This window comes from Sebastes fasciatus, chromosome 23 (assembly GCF_043250625.1).
Source record: "Sebastes fasciatus isolate fSebFas1 chromosome 23, fSebFas1.pri, whole genome shotgun sequence".
Classification (NCBI taxonomy): Eukaryota; Metazoa; Chordata; class Actinopteri; order Perciformes; family Sebastidae; genus Sebastes; species Sebastes fasciatus.
In genome coordinates this window covers 23200528-23221458 of record NC_133817.1, presented here as the reverse complement: position 1 = coordinate 23221458, position 20931 = coordinate 23200528, and the positions used below count along the sequence as shown (strand labels likewise).

Here is a 20931-nt window from a genome sequence, read left to right as displayed (position 1 = left end):
GATGTGAGTTCACAGCATGCAACCCACCCTGCGTCTATTTATAGTTTTAAATCTACTGAAGACTTGCTGTCTGGCCCGAAAAGCAGCCGGATCAGATTTTTTTCTCTCAAAGTGAATCACAACATGGGCCATAAATGCTGACAATATTGACCGAGAGAAGAGCCTGGTTTTTAGAAACTCTATGAGAGCGGGCATTTTTATGACTTTGGCCTCATCCATTTTATGGCACTGTACACTAAATTTACTACATGGTTGCTCTCTGTTTCCCAATCACATGCATTAATATCTGTCTGGCGCCTTGTTTTATTCCAGAGCACAGACGCCATCTGACACAATACTTTAAACGACAATATACAAGGCATGCCAGCGAAGCAGAGCAAAAACAAGCTGGAAATAAACCGATGGCTTTTACTGGTATAGCTGCACACATAGATTTTTTTGTGGTTGAACACACACTGGGGACCTTGTGAGCTTATGGAAAAAATGAGCGAGCCAAATGAAGACTTCACGGTTGTTTAAATTGTATCTGGATTTATGTGTTTGACTGCGCTTCCTGTTGTTTGCATGTTCTGCTAAAGCCGGAGGATGATGTGCTTGTGGACTAATAAAACTATAATATTGGTTTTAATGATTTTCATCAGATTCTGAAAAAATACAAAACTACCAGAGGGATCAAATCCAATCACTCATTTGATCTTGTTTTCTTTGCAGGTTTGGTGATCCCCTGGATGTTATCAGGGAGGGCTTCACGGTGACGCTTAGTGCCTCCTTTACACAGTCCTTTACCTCCTTTGATTTTTTTAAAAACAAAAATCTTTATTGAGTTTAACAATTATAAATGTACAAAAACAGTTCAGTGCATAAATATAAACATAGTGTCAAAATATGCAAAGTGCATAATAAAGTCCTATGTGATACAGTGCTTCAGAGATATTGGTGTCATGTATTTCCTTATCAAATGTGCAGTATGCGCCAGGGGAGACGCTGACATTTATCTAAACTTCTCCTCCTCCAAAGGTCAGCTAGTATGTATTTAACCACCATGTTGCTGTCTATCAGGATTCTATCTGGATTTCCACATTTCTGTACAAAGTAGGCTGATTATTAGATGGTAAAGGAGACTAAGGAAAACAGAGGAGACCTAAAAGTGGTCCAGCTGGATTTGGCAGGTACAGATCAATCCCTCCTCCGTGCAGCAACAAACTACCACCACATTCCTCATAACATTCAGGGGATGATCACCAGCTACTTCGGCGGAATCGAGCAACATTTCAAATCAGGCCAGTTCACAACTCAGTGGCAAGACCTGGAAAAAGGGACTGGGAAGGGCTCTACAATCTCCCCATCCTCTTCATCATGGGAATGAACCTGCTCATTGCAGCTGCTGGGAAAGAAGCCAGAGGGCCAAAAATTGCATCAGGGGTTAGACAGCCCCCAGTAAGAGGCTACATAGAAGACCACACTATAGCACCCACAACCCATGTGGAGGCGAGGTGGGTCCTAACAACACTTGGTGACATGGCAACAAGGGCCAGGATCAAGTTTAAGCCTAAGAAATCAAGGAGCACGGAGATCAAGAAAGGGAAAATAACCAACAAATTCAAGCTGCAAATCCATGAGGGAGGCCATTCCATCAATAGAGGAGAGTCCAATCAAATGCCTCGGGAAGGGGTTTGACTATTCCCTGTCTGACAGAAACAGAGTTCAAGGTGGCAAAGTATAAGGTCATGATGACCGCCAGAGATTCCCAGGACCAACAAGTCAGAGATGCAGGCACCACAACAAGATCAGGGCTGAAGTGGGCAGCTAATGCATCAGTGGCCTAGGCAGAGAACATGTTAAACTTCAGGTCATAATCGGAAACCCATGCACTGGAAGACGAGGCCTCAGACACAGGAGAGGAGAGCCATGATCCAGGCTGAAGTGTGAAATTTGGAGGAAGAACAACGGTTGTCAAAAGCTGTCGAGCTTTGCATTCTAAGCACGAAATGGGACCTCCCCGAGAGAAAAGTACCATGGGCGAAGCTACGGAAACTGGAATCCTTCCGCATCTCCTTCCTACTGCGGTCAATGTACGACCTCTTGTGCTCTGCAACAGCCCATCAGCAGGTGCTGTTGTGTCTCATCTTCCTTACAGAAAATCATTGGGCATGTTTTGTTGTTACATAACAACTCCCAAGATCACAGGAAGTCTGCCAAGAGAAATATGCCACCTGCAATCTGTAATGCTCTTAAAAGGTGCTAAATGGGAGATTGGGAGCGTTTCTATTGCCTCCGCACGGCTCTCAACATGGCTTGCTGCTAACGGTGCTAACAGCGCTAACAGTAACAACAAAAGCAAGAGCAAGAGCTAACAGTGGAGGGCGGGTGCTACGTTTCTGCAACAGCGGCATTGGTCGGGACGGCGTTATCAGCTTTAATCGCAGTATGAAAGCAGTGCAGAGCGGCGGCCGTGAGCTAGCCAGAGGGGCACCAAAAGGCCGGCCCAGCTACGTCAACAAAGCACAAAGAAGCTCTGATTACAACACACAGGTAGACATTACTCCACTATAGCTCTACATAGACAATACTGTAGTTGTTGGCTGTTATATTAATGCTCTGAATATCATATAGAGCACCTTTAAATATTTTTACATATTTGTATCACCTCTATATGTATTTATTATCAGTTACATTTATTTATTTAATCAACCCCCCATGTTTCAAATCATTCATTTTATTAAAGATGATTTTTCTAGTTAAACGGCACTAGTCTATCTGTACATGCTGGTGTTCTGCCTCTACCTACTTTATCAACCCCCTCACATAAGAAAATAGATTTTGGACAACTTGTATATATGCCGTGAAGGTGAAGATGACCACCAGGACATATGGTCACTTTTATTTTATTTTTTTAAATAAAATAACTGATTGATAGACATTTGGCTAGGCATAAGAGAAATGTATGACTATCTCCTTTTTCATAACTAGCTTCTCTACAAGCACTTCACAAAGTAAAGGATTAAAGGGGAAGTGGTTTTGTGTTGTACCTTGCTGCCTCCCTGAGGCCCTCGGTGCTCTGTAGCTGCTTGTGTCGCTTCCTGCCTTTGCTGAACCAGGGTTTGGGTGAAGTTGTTGTGATGTTGGTGGCGGTGGTGATAGGGTGGTGTTGGCAGATGTTTTTTGGCTGTCTGTCAAGGGGTCATCAATGCTCTCCATAGTGCAAGAGTGTCGAGAGGGACTCTTGTCGCGTCATAGAGCCTGGGGGGAGAGAGGAAGAGGGGAAGGCGGGATGGTTATCAAGCTCATAATGAGGATGCAGTGTTTTATTTTGAATTTAGTTTTTTTACAGATTTAGACACAGTCACAGTCACAGCACCATCACCACCACCAACATTATCAATTTGTCTCACGAAGGTGTCTAGAAAATGTGCCTGCTTGGCTTTGTACAAACCCGATGAGCTGTTCTGTGCTTGTGTGTCACAAGGAAACTGCATATTAAATATAGAAGTGTGGGAGTAAAACAGAGTCGGATTTTGCGTAACAGTAGCCCACATGTAAGCAAAACACAAAGAGGCTTTTTGTTTGTTGTCTTTCCAGTGATTCTTTTTTGTTTGATCATTGCTTAACAAAGCAATACAATTTAATAAAATGACAATAAAATAAATCACAAGTTTATTCACAATTCATTATTTTAAGGTCATTTGTAATTTTCCTATACTACTAAAATAGACTAACATATCTCAACAACTATTGGATGGATTGGCATAACATTTAGTACAGACATTCATGATCCCAGATGATGAATCCAACAACTTTGGCCATCCCCTGGCTTTTCTACTATGACCAAATACCTGCAAAATGACATTCCATCAACCTCAGCTGTACTTTGTGTTTAGAGCTATTTAGCAATTGTTAGCATGCTAACACGCTAAACTAAAATGGGCAACATACATCAGACCGGCAATACGTCATCCAGAATAGGCTCTCATGACCACGCCCCCTTTTGGGGGAAAACAACCCTCTGTCCTGCAACAGAGGAAACAGAGGAAGTTGAAACATGTCTCCAAACTTCTACTTTAAACTAACCAGTAACAGTAATAACACTATGCCCAAGAGTTGAGGTGTAGTTGGTTGCACCAACAATTAATCCCAAAACGCTGACCTTCGCTGAACGGCTAAATGATGCTGGTGACAGTGACTAGCGTGGCTCGCTAACGTTAGCTTGAGTGGGAGGCTGCTGCAGTGATACAGTCATGTATTAACGTTCTAGCAGCATCAGACTGTCGTCTCCAGCCTATAGATCAAACAGTTGGTTAACAGGTTGGTTATTTACACACAACACTTAGCCTGACGTGATTCAATCAGATATCTAGAGATGTCTGGATCAGCAATATCCGGCCACTGTGTTGGACGGGGGAAGACTGAAGGGACATGATGCCGATCAACCTTCATTTATTAAGGTATCGCAAACGCTCAGGTTCAGGCAAGTTAGCAAAATAATTATTAGACTTGTGTATACAATAAACGCTTGTATAACAAGAGATGAATGCATACGAACTGGTCAAAATTACAATCCAAACAAATTGTATTGAAGTTTATGGGGTTTTCTCTCCCCCAAAGGGGGCGCGACCTTGACTTGTTGTGTCGTATGTGCCGGTCTGATGTATGGTAAACATAATACACAAGTAAAGCCTCACAATGTTGCTAGTATGGCTGTAGACTCTTCATATGTCATTAATTAGCATCACTGTCCTATGAAAACCTAAAAAAAAATGGGGATATTGCATTTTTTACATATGAAGAATTGAATATTACTCTATAGATTGACAAAAGTCTTGACTTTCTAAGCTAAAGAAACCGTTTAAAATCCATTGGACTATCTGAAAAAATGTATTGTGACAAAGCTGTTGTTCTTCTTAGCTCCTGAAAAGATGATATTTTTTGGGGGATAGGCCTACATGGTTTTCAGCAGCAACAATATTCTGTATTTACTCTTGTGTGCGAGTGTGCACATTGTCTTTGCACGTGTGCTTTTGTTGTTGCCTGTTTGTTGGAAGAAACCTGCAGCTCTTCTAACTGGGCTCTGCTTACTGTGTGAGCACAAGCCAGCAATCACTCCCTGCTTTATGAAGTCAATTACCTTTTCTGGCCACATGGAAATGGCTGAAATTGTGATACTGGGCAGTGTGATACAGGTAGGGGTGCTTTCGTTGGCTAGCAGAGGTTCTGGCTCACTTAGCAGATCAATCCCACAAGCTCTTAGGCTGTAAATAACAAACTAAAAAGGCAGACTCTCTCGTCCTTGTCGTCTGTCCCTTTCTCTTGCTAACAGTCCCAGCTTCCCAAAATGGAGGATTTGGTATTTTCCAAGCTGAGACTATGTGCTGACTTGGCTCCCTCTAGAAGGAAGCTGGCAGACGCAGCTAATGGTTAGCAGCAACAGGGTCTCTTTTTCTTTCTCCCTTTCTCTCCTGGCCTGTCTGGGGTGGCCAAGCAGCTGTCTTCTTAGTGGTGATTCTGTTCAACCCACTGTTGGATGTGCCTGGAGGGCCCAGAGGGATCAATTACCAAGGCCGGTACCGACCCAAAACCACGGGGGGGGGGGGGGGGGTTGATGGTGGGGCATTGGGGGATTCCATCAGGCCCAGCCTGAACCGGATCCACAGAGGGAGGGGGAGGAAGAAACAGAAAGGAAGTGATGGGAGGGGGGATATCGGAGGGAGGCCTCAGCACTTGCTTACATACTCCAATCGAAACAGCTTTTTCATACTCTGCCGAACACACGCTGTCACTGGCAGATGTATAAATGAGTAAAAACTCTCGGACAGTCATACTCAACTTATGGCTCGTGGGCCAGATAGGGTGCCGGGTGGCCCACTGACCATTTGCTAATTCCCAATGTATATAAATTGATTCACAATGTGATTTTTTTTGTACTTTGAATGTAAATAAGGTGCCGAGTGCATAAGAAAGCACCAAAGTAGACTAATAGTGCTTGTTCATTTACAGTTTTTCCTCATTTGCTTTGGCTCAATTCTCAAATGAGAATTATTTGTTTCAAAACAAGTTCAGATCTCTGAACAACTAGTTTGTTGTTCACAACAGATAAGATTTTCTCATTCATTCAAGAATATTGCATGTGTTTTGGCACCTGTATGCACAAGAAGAAGTACAATTGTCTACAATTTGCACACTAACCACGTGCACGTCTTGCTGATCAAAACTGATTTGATTCTCAGTGAAACTGTCGAACTCTTCACAACTTCTTAACACTCTTTCATCGTTTGAGCTGTCACATGCAAAATAATCCATTCAATTATCAAAATCTGTCAGACGACATGTATATTGCATAAATATCTCTGACATGGTGTTACGTACTGGGAGGAGGTACAACTTGTTGTTTTTTACTTTACTTATTTTTGACATGAATGTCAATTTGTGGCAAATTTTCTGTTCACTGTATATGATATATCTGTATATATAACACATTGCTACTCAAATACATTGATTGTATACATACAAATGTGCATGTCTTTTTTCTGTGTACTATTGTACAGTATTGACTTTTCCCTGTAAACTTTGACCGACTGTAAATCTAAAAAGCTGAGCGCGATACACAAAAGCATTCCGCTAGTACAGTAAGTAGTCAGTGTCAACAAAAAAGTAGAACAAAACCGAAATTAGTATATCAGAACCATTTCCAGGGATGACTATTATGGTTAAAAAACATCTAAACACTTTGTCTAGTACGGCTCACACAATGACAAAACAACTTTTCATTTTGGTGCCGTTCTGCAGACATGCAATTGAGTTGTGATGCCCCATCAAACAGTTGTGACAATTGCACTTATAGTTTAGAGAATGTTAAGACTGTTTCAAAATATGAGCCAAAGCGATTGAGAAAAACTGGTAGGATCGGGTAGGATCCCCCCCCCAGAGAGGTCCAGGCTAAGCCCCGAATGTCTGATTGAAAGACTGGACCCAGGATTGTCATGTGTAATCATCACTCAAGGTAGTAAACATTATACTGTACTCTTGCTCAAACACATCTCCATATCCTTATTCCTTTCTCCTCTCCTCTCTGAAAAAGCCTTGATTACAGTAATCACAGTCTTTCTCTCAGGAGGTGCCACTTCTGTTCATCGCGCTCTGTTCACAGCCTAAATACCCCAATCAGGACCGACCTAATGGAACGTATGATTAAGACCTAGTTACACATTTAAGGATCTTTAGTCATTTCAATTGTTCCGGCTTCAGTGACATTTGAGTCACTGTTTCCTCCAAGGTGTGTTGTATCATTACACGTGAAGAGTACGCTACTCAAGACTAGGAATTTCAGGATAACAAATGCTCTTTTTGCTGTGTAGAAATCATTTGAGAACATTGGCTGCAGCATGTGTAAACAGCATGGCAGCCGGGAAATATCTTGACAGTGCAGTTGGAGTTTGTGCAATTATAACTTAGTGAGAGGAAAAAAAATACTTTTGAAAGGTCTTAACAAGCACTGAAGGGCTTAACAACAAGAGCCACTGTTTGACGCGCACCGACCGACTTAAATAATGTTTTACGATGCTGTACGTCTGACTGGCCCAAATCTCTTTCTCTGTCTTTCACTCACACCGCTCTTTTCTTCCCTTGCACTGCTTTTCTGTCTCGCTTTTAAATTGTTCGTCTTATCGGGCTGTCACAAAAGCCGCCAGATAACCCGAGGTGATTTCGTTTTCTCCTCTAATGGCGCACTCACTCTGCCTCTTTCTCGCCGAGCTCCCCGCGTCGGCACATGCAGAGAGAGATAGCTCCTTGCGCCGTTTCATCTGCCAGTCTAAAATGGTGGAGGGCACAATGCAGAGCATCCTCCTCTCTGGAGAGAGACGGCAGTAAGCCTTTCACTGAGAGACGGAGGTATAGGAGACGACTGCTGAGACTACACATCGCTTTGCCAAAAGTGAGCGCTTTGGAAAGGCAGCAAAGGCCGCATTTGACTGTGGTAACTGTGTGATAAAATGTAAATTCAAATCATTTAGTGTCATTGGGGGAGGAAAGTATACTGGGACTGGGGGATTAACCCCTGGTTGCTGCGTAAAAATGTTTCTCTATCTGGTGATTTATAGCAGATGAGCTCTCCAGGGAACATGGCATATTGTGTCGTTGTGACGCCGTGAATATTACCCTGAAAATGGTGTGTTAGTTTATCAGACATGTGAATATTGTTACTGCAGAGTAAATTAGAAAACAGCACCGTGTTTTGTTTGCACTACAAATTATTTTGCACCTTGGGCACCTAGAGGTCATATAAACTGTTTTCAAGTGTTTTTAACATCCAGTTATAATAAATTGTACATTCAGTATGAAAGACAATCTCCTCTACCTGACCAGCCCGTTCTCATTCCCATGGCGTAAATTAGCGACGCTTTGTTACGCCCATCGACCAGCGCGCAAAGTACCCTTTAGCGCTTGTAGGAAATGCACTGGGCTTTAATTAACTACATTGTAAAACGCTCCGCGGCATTAGTTAACACTCAGAGTTGTGCACCAGGAGTGTAGTGACTTAATTTGAAGGGCAGGCGGGAGGGTTGGTGGATGGGTCCAACAACACAGGGTTTTCATCCTGGAGACCGCTGTTCATGTCACGCACATTAAGTTTCACTTTCACTTTACAATCAGCTGTTCGTTTGTGTTCCATGTTCCCAAAGTTAAGTCTCATTTTCACTTTAAAAACTTAGTAATTTTAATTTTAATCATGTTGTTTTTTCTTAAACCACCCGATGCAGTAATAGTCCATGGCGAAGCAAAACTACTGGACATTTTTTTTTTGTTGAAAGGCTAATTACCAACAAATACAGATTGCAGCAGAATATTTCGTTAGATAAAAACATGTTGTGAATTTTTTAAATGGTTACATCTATTTTTTATACATTATGACTTTTGGACTGAAGATGGACAATTACAGAGGGAGGACGGTCGCTCACTGTGGGAGAGAGAGAGACCGAGAGAGAGAAGGTGGACTGCATGCAGTTATGTAAGTTATTAATAATAATAATAATTCAAATGTCAACATTATAAATAAAGTGTCCAACTATTCGGTAAAGCCCTTAAGTGTGTAAATCTATCTAAGTGGTTTTGTTGCCTAAACCTGAGCAAGTGGTTTTGTTTCATTAACAATGTGAAGCAGGTGTTTACTGCGATGGAACAGTGACGCCAAAGGGTCTGACAAAGAGTATGGGATATGAGTTGGGATGAGAACATGTTGACCTGACCCCTTAGTTACTTTTGCTAGATTTCAATTCTAGCCTGGCAAATATGCACTTTAAAAAATTACTACAAATTTCCAGTGGCAAATCTGCCATCATTTTAAACAATTGGTATTCGATTTTACAAAAGTAAACAACAGCAGGCTTCTCATTTCAAGCTGATGACTGTGAACTTCTTTCGGCTGAAACGAGGACTCTAGTCTGCGGAGTTAATCAGCTGTAGCTAAATTTTAGCGAATGCTAATGTTAAAACTCAGTGAGTTGTTTAAAATACCAGACTTTTTCATCTTTCCAGCTGACTCGATTAATAACATGAACCTTGTTTAAGGTTCTGAAATATGCACATGGTGACTACATACACAGTATGACATAATGCTAAAAGACTGAGCTAGTTAGTAATATTACAGTACAACATCATAAATAAAGATATCATTGAAATGTTATTTGTTCTAACATAACCCTTGGATGATTTGATAGCTTACTATAGAAAAATATTGTTTGACAAGCAACACAGTGGTTCGATCTGTGTTTGTATTTTGAAAGAGTTTGCTTCATTTCTCCAAGATAAAATGGGCCTACTTACAGTTGTTAAGCTGTTGCTATCCAGGGGCGGGGCTGAGCGAACGGTCAATTGCCAGAACATTTGAACATTTATCATGTTTTGACAGATCTCTCCGGCAAGTGATTATTTATAATTTTTATGCCCATAAGGGTTGCCATAAAGCATGTTTCTTGGCAGACATCTGCTTTTATGTACTCAGGTAAAACAAGAAAATAAAATAAAGTGGTTACTGATGGACATGCAGTTGAGTGTCCCTGTGCATTTTATTGTTTCATTAATACAGTTAAGTGAACCCAAGGAGCTCATTTATAGTCTTAGAGCTTGATATGGTTCATCTGACGAATTCCATTTTCTGTTAGGTCAATCCGTTAGAGGAGAAGCTTGTCACTGTATTGGCAAGACTCTTGATACTGAAATAAATGATGTGCTATGGCTTCACAAGTGCACCTCTCTTCTTGTTTGATACGTGTCCTTTCCAGCCGCAGTTGTAGAGCGCTGCTAATAAAAGTAACCTCGCTCAAAACGTCACTGTCGACAACAAGCAATGTACATATCAATCTTCATATGTTTCTTCTGGAGCCGACCGCAGAAAAATCCATATCGTGTTTTTATTGACAGGAACAACATGTACTCTGCAAAGCAGGGTCAGACTAAGATGAATGCATGGAGAGGGGGACATGGAGGAGGAGAGGAAAAAGTGAGAGACAGGGAGGGCGATAATGTGAAAAAAAAGATGGCGAGAGAAAGTGAAAAACACTGAGAAGTAGTCGAGCAGAGAGAAGGAAGTTATTTTTAAACAGAAGCCCATCAAATGGTGGCTGCTGAGAGGTTGAGGAAAAACGCACAGCTTATCTGCCTTGCAACTCATACCGAGCCGTGTTGCCGACTACAGGTAGAGAAGAGGTCAGCGGTGTCATCCTGAACAACAATCTCCCCTCTGTTTGACAGAGAAAACACAAACTCTCAAACATTTGACTAATACACGCAAAGCGCCTCCTGACATTTGTCCAAAATAGCCCTTTATAGGGCTGAGTCAGATTGACTTGGCTTAGTCAAATGCCCCGAGGGACATGTCTGTTTGTCTGCATTGATGTTTTCGCACAAACACCTGACAGACAGGCCGGACATGCTCACTGGACTGTGCACAGCCAACAGTCATCCTCGGGCGATATCGGGGCGGCTGCGGTTTGGGTTTAACCTTGAAAAGCCTTAGGGGAAGGGGCCATTTGTTCAAAGTTAACCAGAGGGAGGCGGAGGAGTAAATTGTTTGTTTTGCCATCATTCTCCCTTGGGTCAGCAGATAACAAGAGGTTTATGTAATTTTTGCTTCGGAGAATCGGCTTTAACCTTTAATGCATTTCAGGCAATTTTGGGTTTGGCGCTCGGTTGTGAAGTGAAAATCTTCCAGACCTTTCTCAACTTGCCCGAGATTACAGGGAGCGGTTACGTGAGGCCACCTCATCCATCACATAAATGAATATTTTTAGAAGAATTTTAAACAATGACCTCGAGTCTGCTTGTTGCAAGTTATTAGAATCCTTGACAGTGAACGCTGCTTAAACACACACACACGGACAGGCACAGATGAGTGCACAGAGCTGTCCAGCCATTTGACTAGCTGTCACCAAGCTTAAAGTAGCCAATGAAGCAGGCAAGAAATACCTGTCACGTCTCACATACTGTCAGCTTAAGCTGATGAGATGTACATTGACTGACGTCCTAAGCAGGATGTGAAATGTGCATGTAGGCCGAGGAGTACGGGGCCACCCTTTGCAGGAAAGCAGGAACACATATTCATAACTATGAATATGCACACAGTTGAAAACACCAGTAAGAGCATGTTAACGTACACATGCAGCGCATCTATTAGCCTTGGAATGCACAGTGACTGACACATTTACATACTCAACCCCCCTCCAACACACATACAAGCTGTTATATCTGTCAAATATAACAAATGGATCCAGCTCTATGTTGCCAATGAGTGTGTGTGGGCTATCTGCCTGCCCAGATAACAAATTACACTGTAGGTGGAACATGTCACAGCTGTCACCTCGGTCTCTACAATCAGGTATGTTTAGGTTGGAGTCAGGCCGCCGAGAGACTCACAACACAGTAAGGCAGCAGCCGACTGATAACAATCCACATCATCTGGGTTCAGCGTGTGTATCTGCTACGTGTTTGTGTGTATGCATGTGTTTGTCTTTCAGCAGGAAGACATAAACAAGTTAGTCAGCTGATGACTAAATCATGACAGATGCATTAATGATGCCCCACCGGTCCTCAGTGTTCACCCATTGACATTCACAGATAGGGCAGCTGTGTTATGTGTGTGTTGTGTAACACGTTTCTAAATGGAGACCTCTATAATTGCTACAGTATAGACCGTGCATGCAGAGCAACAGCGTTTTACGTCCCTTGTAACGCAGTGGGAGGATGTAAGGCGGTAGGAAGGTGTGTGTGTGTTGCAGTTGGGGGTGAAGTGGAGGGGAGGAGAGCTGGAGATGGGGTTTGAAGGACGGGCGGTGAATGATTGGGCGGCATCTTAGCGAATACAAGTGGTGGCTCCCCATCTGCTGCTATCGTTAACATTAGGAACGTCCCTAATTCAAGCTAATTGCTGGTGACGAGGAAGTAAACAAACACGGTTTGTGGAGACGAGCTGGAGACGAGGAGGGCGGGACGGAAACATTTTCAGGGGATTTTGAAGTGAATGCTCAACTGGTTTTCTTGCTGTTATCATGGTACTTGTGGCTGACAGTGTGCAAGCTGTTCCAAAGTACAGTGATGAGGCAACAGTTGGAGATGGAGCTCAAAATGTGCAATCAAAAAGAATGAATATTAAATTTTCTTAAATTACCCAAGAATCTCCTGAGGAGGTTGTTTAAAGCAACATATCCTCATGCAACAGTTCATATGATATCTGTGTCCAGCTACACGGGACGCACGTGTCAATTTCCGCTTGTTACATGCATACAGTCTTTTCAAAATAAACGTCCGTCTTCACAGGAACCAACTTTGTTAGGTTTAGGCAGCAAACTACATGGTTAGGTTTAGGAAAAGATCATGGTTTAGGTTAAAATAACTCAGGAAGCAGTGTAACTTAAGTTAAGGGAAGTTATGTGACAAATCAACATTGACTTCTGGTTTCACACGGGATACGAACACCAGTCACCTCGGCGAAAGTCTGGTGTTTTTTTGACCCGCTTATCCACCCCAGCCTCCTCTCTTTGTGTTGTTTGTCATTCTTTTTACTTCCTGGTTCACAATTACTTGGATTATATACAGTACAAATTTATTTCATGGGATATAAACGAAGTACAGTGCATTACTTTTAGTAAGTATAGTACGTAAGTATAGCTACGAACGGTGTATGAGAACAGCCTGTTTGAAGCTGCACTAGCCAATACTTTCATATTAACAATGGGTCAAATGAATATGTGTATATAAAAATGGTGTTGCCCATTAAATTCAATTGAGAATTTTAGCATCTTTCAGCTCATTGTTTTGGTTTACGGCCCACAACTTTTCAGTGAAAAAGCTCCGATAAACCCACATATTCTACGTGCCCAGCACCAAACAGCAGCCAGAAAAGGTTAACGTCAAGCTGGTGATCATAGCAAAACATTTAGCAGCTAAAGACAGTTTTTCCTGGGATTCGGTGGAGACCAAAACAGAGCTAAAAGAGAAGTGAATATTAGACTTACACCCACCGTTTGGCCAGAAACATGAATCAAACTGAATTCTAATGTTGCTCTGTGTCTGCTAACTTGTTTGCCACATCAACTTTAAAAAGTGATAATCAGTAATAGTCAGCAATTTGACTTGTGATGTCAGCACAGCAATGTTTATCTAAATCTACCATAAGCTGCCGGTCATACCAGACCAAGTGAGGCTGTAGCAGCAAAACCCATGAGGTTATTGAACTGAGTAAGGTTGCCTTGTATCGCTTATACATTTATCTATTCATTTGTAAGAGGCAGACTGCATTTCTTTCATCTCTCAATCAGTAAAAATAATAATAATATTAATCTCTCATAATAATAATCTCACTGTAAAGGTGCCAGATGCAAGACCGTGAGAATGTCTATTGCCTCCACACTGCTCTCAACATGGCAACGGCTGAGCTGGCGGCTCGCAATTAATGGTGCTAACAGCGCTAACAGTGAAAACAACAGCAACACTGCTGACAGAGCTAACTTTCTGTGCCTTCCAATACCCATACTACCATAATATTTAGAATGCCAGAAAGACATTTATGATGTCCCAAAACATAGTCTGTCAAATGCAGTATGCCAAAGACACCAGGATGTCCTACTACATCTGGTCACATTTTGCAGTATGCAAGCCAGCATGCTTTTCTGGCTATTCTGACCCACAATCCTCTGAGCAAGAGCGTCAAAGTTGAAGGTGCAATGTTATGATGAAGTAGTATGTCCTAATTGTATGCAGCTGCACTATGTACTAAAAGTAAAAAGAAAAAGTATGTGATTTGGAACGTTGCCACACCTGAGGGGGAACCGGAGGGTGGATACTACGCTTCTGAAACGGCATCAGCGGTAACAGTACAATACAATACAAGAACAGTGCAGAGCGGTGGCCATGAGTGGGGCACGCTCAAATGCACAAACACCCACTAAAAGGCACGCCGCGGCTGGCCTGGCTACGTCAACAACGCAAGGAGAAGCTCAACACACAGAGGGAGAGCGACTTCATTCTCTGCATTCTCCTCATTCATACTATAGCATATAAAGCACCTTATGTATATAGTGTTTCACTTCTCAACATTGTGCAGTCTCTAAGTACACACTGTCATGTCAGGTAGTTTGAGAATTAAAATGTTTAAAACCAAATAATCACAATCACTGAAATCACCACAAAATTAGCCGCTAAATCAGTTGCCAAAAACAGCCCATTAAAATAGGCTTTTAAACCGTATGCCTGTAGATGAGATGAGATAGACGAGAGTTTTTTATGGGCGCCAATACTCAAAAGTTGTTTTATTATCCTGTACAATGATTCAGTTTGTTAAAATGGCCTCTAAACGAATGTTTGGCAAGAAAAACTGTTTAATCATCATAAGAAATTACATAAAATGTGTCCTTTGTTTTGGATTTATACCACAATTGATTTTTCGATGCAAATGCTTCATTTTCAGCTCTTACAGTCATGTTGTTCTCAGTGCCAATGGTGCATTAAGTCCATACACCTACTGGTGTGGGGGGGTAAAAGAGAACTCACCGTGGTGGTTTTGACTCGGCCTCCGGGCTGTGTACAAGTCCAGCCAGATTTATTGACTAACAGGTCACAGCCTTCGTCCTCCAAACATGGCACCATCTCACACCACTGCTTTTTCCGAACAATACCAGCTGCAGAGAACACAGGAAAAAAAGAGAGGAAAGAACGATTAGAGAGGTGAGAAAAATAGCAGGAATAAACAGATGAAGCGATAGAGAGAGGTGGATGCAGAGATGTAACGATTAAAATAGAGAGAGTGGGTTGAGGGATGACAGATGGAGTAAGACGGATACGGGAGAAGATTTAACACGATGGGAAATGATGGAAAAGGGGAGATTTGAGAAAAATGTTGAAATACATTTAAATGGAGTGTAAAAAGATAGAGAGATATAGCGGGGTGGATTGGAAGAGAGATGAGGAATGCAGGTGGGTGAAGAGCAATGAAGTAAAGAGACAATTGAGAGATATGGGAGCGGTGGATGACAGGGAGAGATGAGGGGAAGATGGAGAGAATCAGACCGACGGAGAGAGATGGAGAGAGCAGCGATCATTCAGGTAAATAAAATCAAACATCACAAATGATATTTAGCAAGTTTACGGCCCTTCTTTCATTCTGCGACATTTTAAACTGAATGAAATATGTTGTAGGTTCTACTACAAGGGACAAGAAATACTCATATTTCATAAGCAGTTTTAAAAATCTGTGACATTTAATGCATTCCACAAGACTTTGTCGTAACATGTTGTAATTTGTACTTTTTTGAGTTGGAACGTTGTCTCAGTCAGCTCTGCTGTATCTCACTTTCTACATTTCTTTTTGGTTTTGTGGATCATTACCAACCTCTGTTGTTGATGTGTTGGAGGATGCACATTGCCATGCGATTCCTACTTTACACCTGAGACTGAGCTTCTTTTCATCTAACAACAGTTATAGATCCTTGCCCCACTGAAAAATCATTCAAACCAATCAGTAGGAGCTGCTAGTGCAGGGACAATGACAACACCACTTGTGAATGCTTTTATACATTTGTGCGTGTTGAGCATACTCTATGTGCAAAACAGTAAGCTCTTTGATTCTGCAGAACATGAGATCAACAGCTGACATTTTGTTGCTCTAAGCACCTGAAATCAGTAATCAAATATTACGTAAAAACATAACGCCATGTAGACAACTACTGTACGTTGTCTTTAGAGCTGCCAAGATGAATCGATTAGTCGTCAACTATTGACGATGCATATCGCGAAATGTCGCGATATAAAAACGTGACGATATGCATCGTCGAGACGAAAAACTGAATCGTGATATCAGGGCATAATAGGTACGACATACATACAGGCTTCGGGCAGCTGCAGCCTCTTCCGGCTGCTCTGCAAGGTCTATGGAAGGAGGCTGAGTACGCGTCATACCTTTTGGGTACAACACATGCACAGTAAAATCTGGTCTGCCATCGCCGAAATTTAACCAATTGCAACGCACGGCGGCAGCTTCAGTTACAATGTGCATGTGTCATACCACCGGAGCCATGTCGGCCTGTGACTCAGCCTCCTTTAATAGGCCTTGTCGGAGCTCAACACACATCAACACACACAGCGCAGCCAGTGAACAGCTGATCAGAGAGGCCGCGGTGGAGAGACGAGTTGACGCTACGCTCGTTGCTGTAAGTTAGTGCAATAAAACTTTGCAAGTGTAAAGCCATGATACGTTATTACAAATGTTCAACGAGCATAGACACGATGAAACGGTTAAACATGAAGGAAAGAAACGTTTAAAAAATACAGTAACAATATCCTCTTCTCTATAGTCAACGGTAGTAAATATCATTGCATTAGAAATCACTTCAAATAAACTACTTCTGGAACACGACAGGTAGTGTCAATGAAAAATTGGGAGCCACTGCTCTATTGTCACCACATTATAGTCCTACTAATCAGCTATAATTACAGTATCTCTATAGCAACAGCAGTCAACTAGTAAATTAAATCAGACACGATATATGCAGTTTGTTTGTGTGAGAAGCAATGGGGTAGAATGAATCTTTAATGAGCATTTGAAAAAGTACGTCAAAGGATCACAAATTTACATTAAACCTGTGCCTCTATAATACATGTCAGCACTAGACTACATAATAAGCCAGAATGAAGGTGCAAAGCAAAATATTAAAAAACAATCCTCAAAGGTACCCTGTGGAGATTTAATTATAAACAAAAAAAATTTTAAGCAAATATTATTTTGCTCTACGTAAACTCTACGTAATGAGTTGCTTTCTAGTCTAATAAGAAACCCTTTTAAAGATAAAGTGTCTAAGCTGGGCCCAGTGTCTCGGGCTGGCTCACAATCACCAGCATAAAAACACATGACCACCTGAGTATGTAAATCAGAAAGACAGAAAAGGAGAAGAGATGAACTGAGATAGAAGCAGAGCGGATGAAGACAAAGTAAAGGATAAGCCTATCAAGATAACATTCTTGACCATTACAGAATATGGGCAAGATAAAGGAAGACAGATACAAGCATTTATGCTCATATTCGTATACATTTATGGATGGAATATAGCATTCTTTTAATGGATAACAGTGGAACTCAGAATGAATTATAGGGCATACATACATCATATTCTCTTTGCCATGGCGCTCATGGCACGCTGGCTCTCTTATAAAGCATGTAGGAATTGTGCTTGGTTCCATATCTATAAATTTGCTCTAAGGGCACCTTCAGTAGCTATCGTAACCTCACATATAGATCATCAGTGAGCGCTGTACCCAATGCTAATATCTGTTCACCATAAACAATATCTATATATCAATCAATCTATGAAATATGTATACCTTCTCAAGCACCTTCTTTAGCATGGCTAAATAATGAAAGTACTATGAACACTGTGTCAGCACAGTAAAGAGTGAGCTTGAAATTGACACCAATGTAGAGCATTATTATTGTTGAGTGCATTTTGCTGACATGCTACTTGAGGTTGAATTGCTTGGTGCTACTGTAGTTCGCCTCAAAGCTATACGCACAAAAACAATCTGAAACATGAGTGACTTGAATATTTTCACTTCAGGGACAAAGTTACACGTGGCGAACAATGCAATTTCAAATAGATGAAAAATCTGAAAACTAGAAAGTGCCATGCCGTTTAACCATTAAGCCAATCACTGGCTGTCCATTTCTGGATATTCAGAAATGCTAAGCATTTGTCTGTCCTGAATGCCAGCCTCTATCTGGTCCTTTGGATTAGGGTGTTTGTAATGCCACCATTGAGTTTGCATCCCTAAGAAACCCCCTTCCCCTCGCACCTTTCTAACATCGGAATTGGAGAGCTGCATCAACAATGTCTGTGACTTTCCCAAACCAACAACTTGAATAGTATGCCCACTTCATGGAGCTACTGGCCAGGTAGATGGGCAGGGGTTTAAAAAGTAAGCACGATTTGAGTTTCTCTCCCAAGCTCTCTTTTGCCATTCCTCGCACTACTTCCATCACTTTTTGTGTGTACAACAACATGAATGCTTTCGAAAAAAGATTGTCCGAAAGTGTGTGCCATTATCCCCATTTGAACAATTGAGTGTCACCCCTCTCTCACCCTGCCTTCGAGTGTGGCCGTTTGAAACAACAATGAAAACATTTGTAATCAGATGTGGTTAGACAACACTTCTTACAAACCAGTTTGGTTTAAGTATACCCTGGCCTTAAAGCAGCTGTAGGCAGAAGATTTTTGGCATCATTATTTGGCAAACATTCCATAATAACCTTTCAGCATATTGAAATTCAATTCAATTCAATTTATTTTGATATAGCTTCACATCATAACAGAAGTCATCTTGAGATGCTTTGGAAAGTTCAAGTGTTGTGAGAGAAAACTAGACTTTTGCTCCTCCTCATGGCTCTGTTTTCAGGCTTTAGAAAATCTAGCCTGTGATGGGAGACTTTGACCAATCACAGGTCATTTCAGAGAGAGAGCGTTCCTATTGGCTGTTCATTCAATGGAGGCAGCTGTCAATCACTTGCAAACTCTGATCAAACGGTCAAACTAGGCAGACTTTCTCATTTTACAGCTAAACAGTACAATACAAGATGATTATGAAATGAAAGAGGCATTACAGTAACAGAATGTTGATTCATATTTGATCAGCGCTGCCTAGTTTGACCGTTTGATCAGAGTTCACAAATGATTGACAGCTGCTCAGAGACAGCAAGGCTCCACATCAGGTCTGATTGCTTGTTTTCCTCCAGTCTGCGAAATCTTGCAGATGCCATGAGGAGCACCGGAGGACACCGGAGGACACAGAGACACATGATTGTTTTTCAGATTACCTGTGTGATGCACTACTGTCAGGATATAGTGACTGTTTTTTCAATCATATTTGCTCCAATTCTACCCAACTGCAGCTTTACCACCCCACCCAACCTAAACACAAGTGTTCCTCAGGGATGCGTTTCATCTCCCCTGCTTTTCTCCATACACATAAATGCAGTGCACTATAAAAGCAGTGATCTCTAACTCATAATGTATGCTGATGATATTATCCTAGTTGCCAGCGGGGCGTACAGAGAACCTCCTACTGACAAGACATTGTTAGCCTTCGTAGATCCCAAAGGTCACGAGGAGCTCTATGGAGAATACAGAATGAGGGGAGATAGAATAGGTTCTACCTACAGTACGATCCGATCAACATCAAAGAGCAGGGGAAGAAGCTGGTCGCTGGCAACGGTAAATGAAAACAAAATCCACTGGCCTGGGACAATGTTGATAACATTTTCACATTTGACCATTGAGCATGTTCTTATCTCGGGATTTCATGATATGGAAAGATCACAATCAAGAAAAAAAAAAAGAGAGTGAAAAAAGCAATCCAGTTTTTCGGTGACCCCACCCTTTCTCTGCCTTCAAGCCACACACTTTGAGTCCCAAGTTCAAGACATCCTTTATTCAATTCACTGGGACTATTTTCAACAAGCGTCTTTAAAGCTCTTCGCTCCAACACCCACACACACTATGACTCCGCTAGCCCTCAGCTTCTCCTTTTTAAAGAACCAGTTTTATCTTTAAAACATTTTATCACATATTTATTTATTTCTTGAAATTGGTCTTTTGTGTGGTTTATCCTGATATGTGAAGTATGTAAGTGCCAAAGACGAATTTCCATTTTATGTAAATCTAAAGGACAAGAAAGTGTTCTGAACCTGCATCTACAACCAGCTGTACCTCAGCAGCAGTAAGTGAGGGAAGAAGATGTAAACTCGGCTTTGTAAACCGAAAAGGGAAGTAAGAGACCAGAAGAGAAAATTAGAGGACGTATCGAAAACACACCATTAACTGAGGTGAAAGGGAAAAACGTGTCAGTTGTAATAGCCCGAGGTTTGGCGGTGTTCAAGATTTTTTTCCCTTCCTTTTCTTATTTAATCCATTACTGTGAATTTATCACATTGTCAGCAAGGTCACTTATACAATTCACTAACCAGTTTTGTTTTGCTTCTAAATTACCATCCAGTGGGGTGACCCTCAGCTGATGAAGATGTATAGTGGCGTCAGGTAAATAATATTAATGAGGGAATGAATGCTGTTCTGACTCGATTCTCAGTCTTTAACTTAGTCGCCGTCTGTCCGCTGTACCTTGAATGCAACTGATCCACAGTTCTAGTTTTACTACAATTATTTCTACATGTAGATATTCTACATCCACAAGCCCGTGATAAAACGAACATCAGGTTGCTGCTGTGGAGACCTTAATGATCACAGGTGTGTCAGATGAATGATATTAAATGTAACCGCGGAGATATCTCATGTTGACAGAACAGATTTCCACATTTGTGCTACTGACATTGTAAAGTTATAACAATTATAACACCACAACTTAAAGCTGCTATAATCAATCTGTTTTTTAATATCAATAATGGAA

General features: G+C 41.5%; 2 protein-coding genes across 4 annotated transcripts in view; one reads left to right on the top strand and one right to left on the bottom strand.

The window, feature by feature from the left end:
* Positions 1 to 932, top strand: part of LOC141761967 (uncharacterized) — a 46858-nt gene extending 45926 nt beyond the window's left edge. The window contains exon 8 of one of the 2 annotated variants that reach the window (XR_012592676.1): positions 712 to 932. Coding sequence is in view for 1 of the 2 variants with exons in the window: in XM_074625671.1 (XP_074481772.1) it covers positions 712 to 755 (44 nt within the window). In the remaining variant the exon portion in view is untranslated. The remainder of the gene's footprint in view (positions 1 to 711) is intronic. The other variant, XM_074625671.1, reaches the window with a different exon arrangement.
* tafa5a (TAFA chemokine like family member 5a) overlaps positions 1 to 20931 on the bottom strand; it is a 194645-nt gene that overhangs the window by 4578 nt on the left and 169136 nt on the right. For both annotated transcript variants that reach the window (XM_074625673.1, XM_074625674.1), the window contains exons 3-4: positions 15037 to 15164; positions 3030 to 3240 (exon numbers count right to left, since the gene is read on the bottom strand). In XM_074625673.1, the coding sequence (XP_074481774.1) occupies positions 3232 to 3240; positions 15037 to 15164 (137 nt within the window). In that variant the 3' untranslated portion in view covers positions 3030 to 3231. The remainder of the gene's footprint in view (positions 1 to 3029; positions 3241 to 15036; positions 15165 to 20931) is intronic.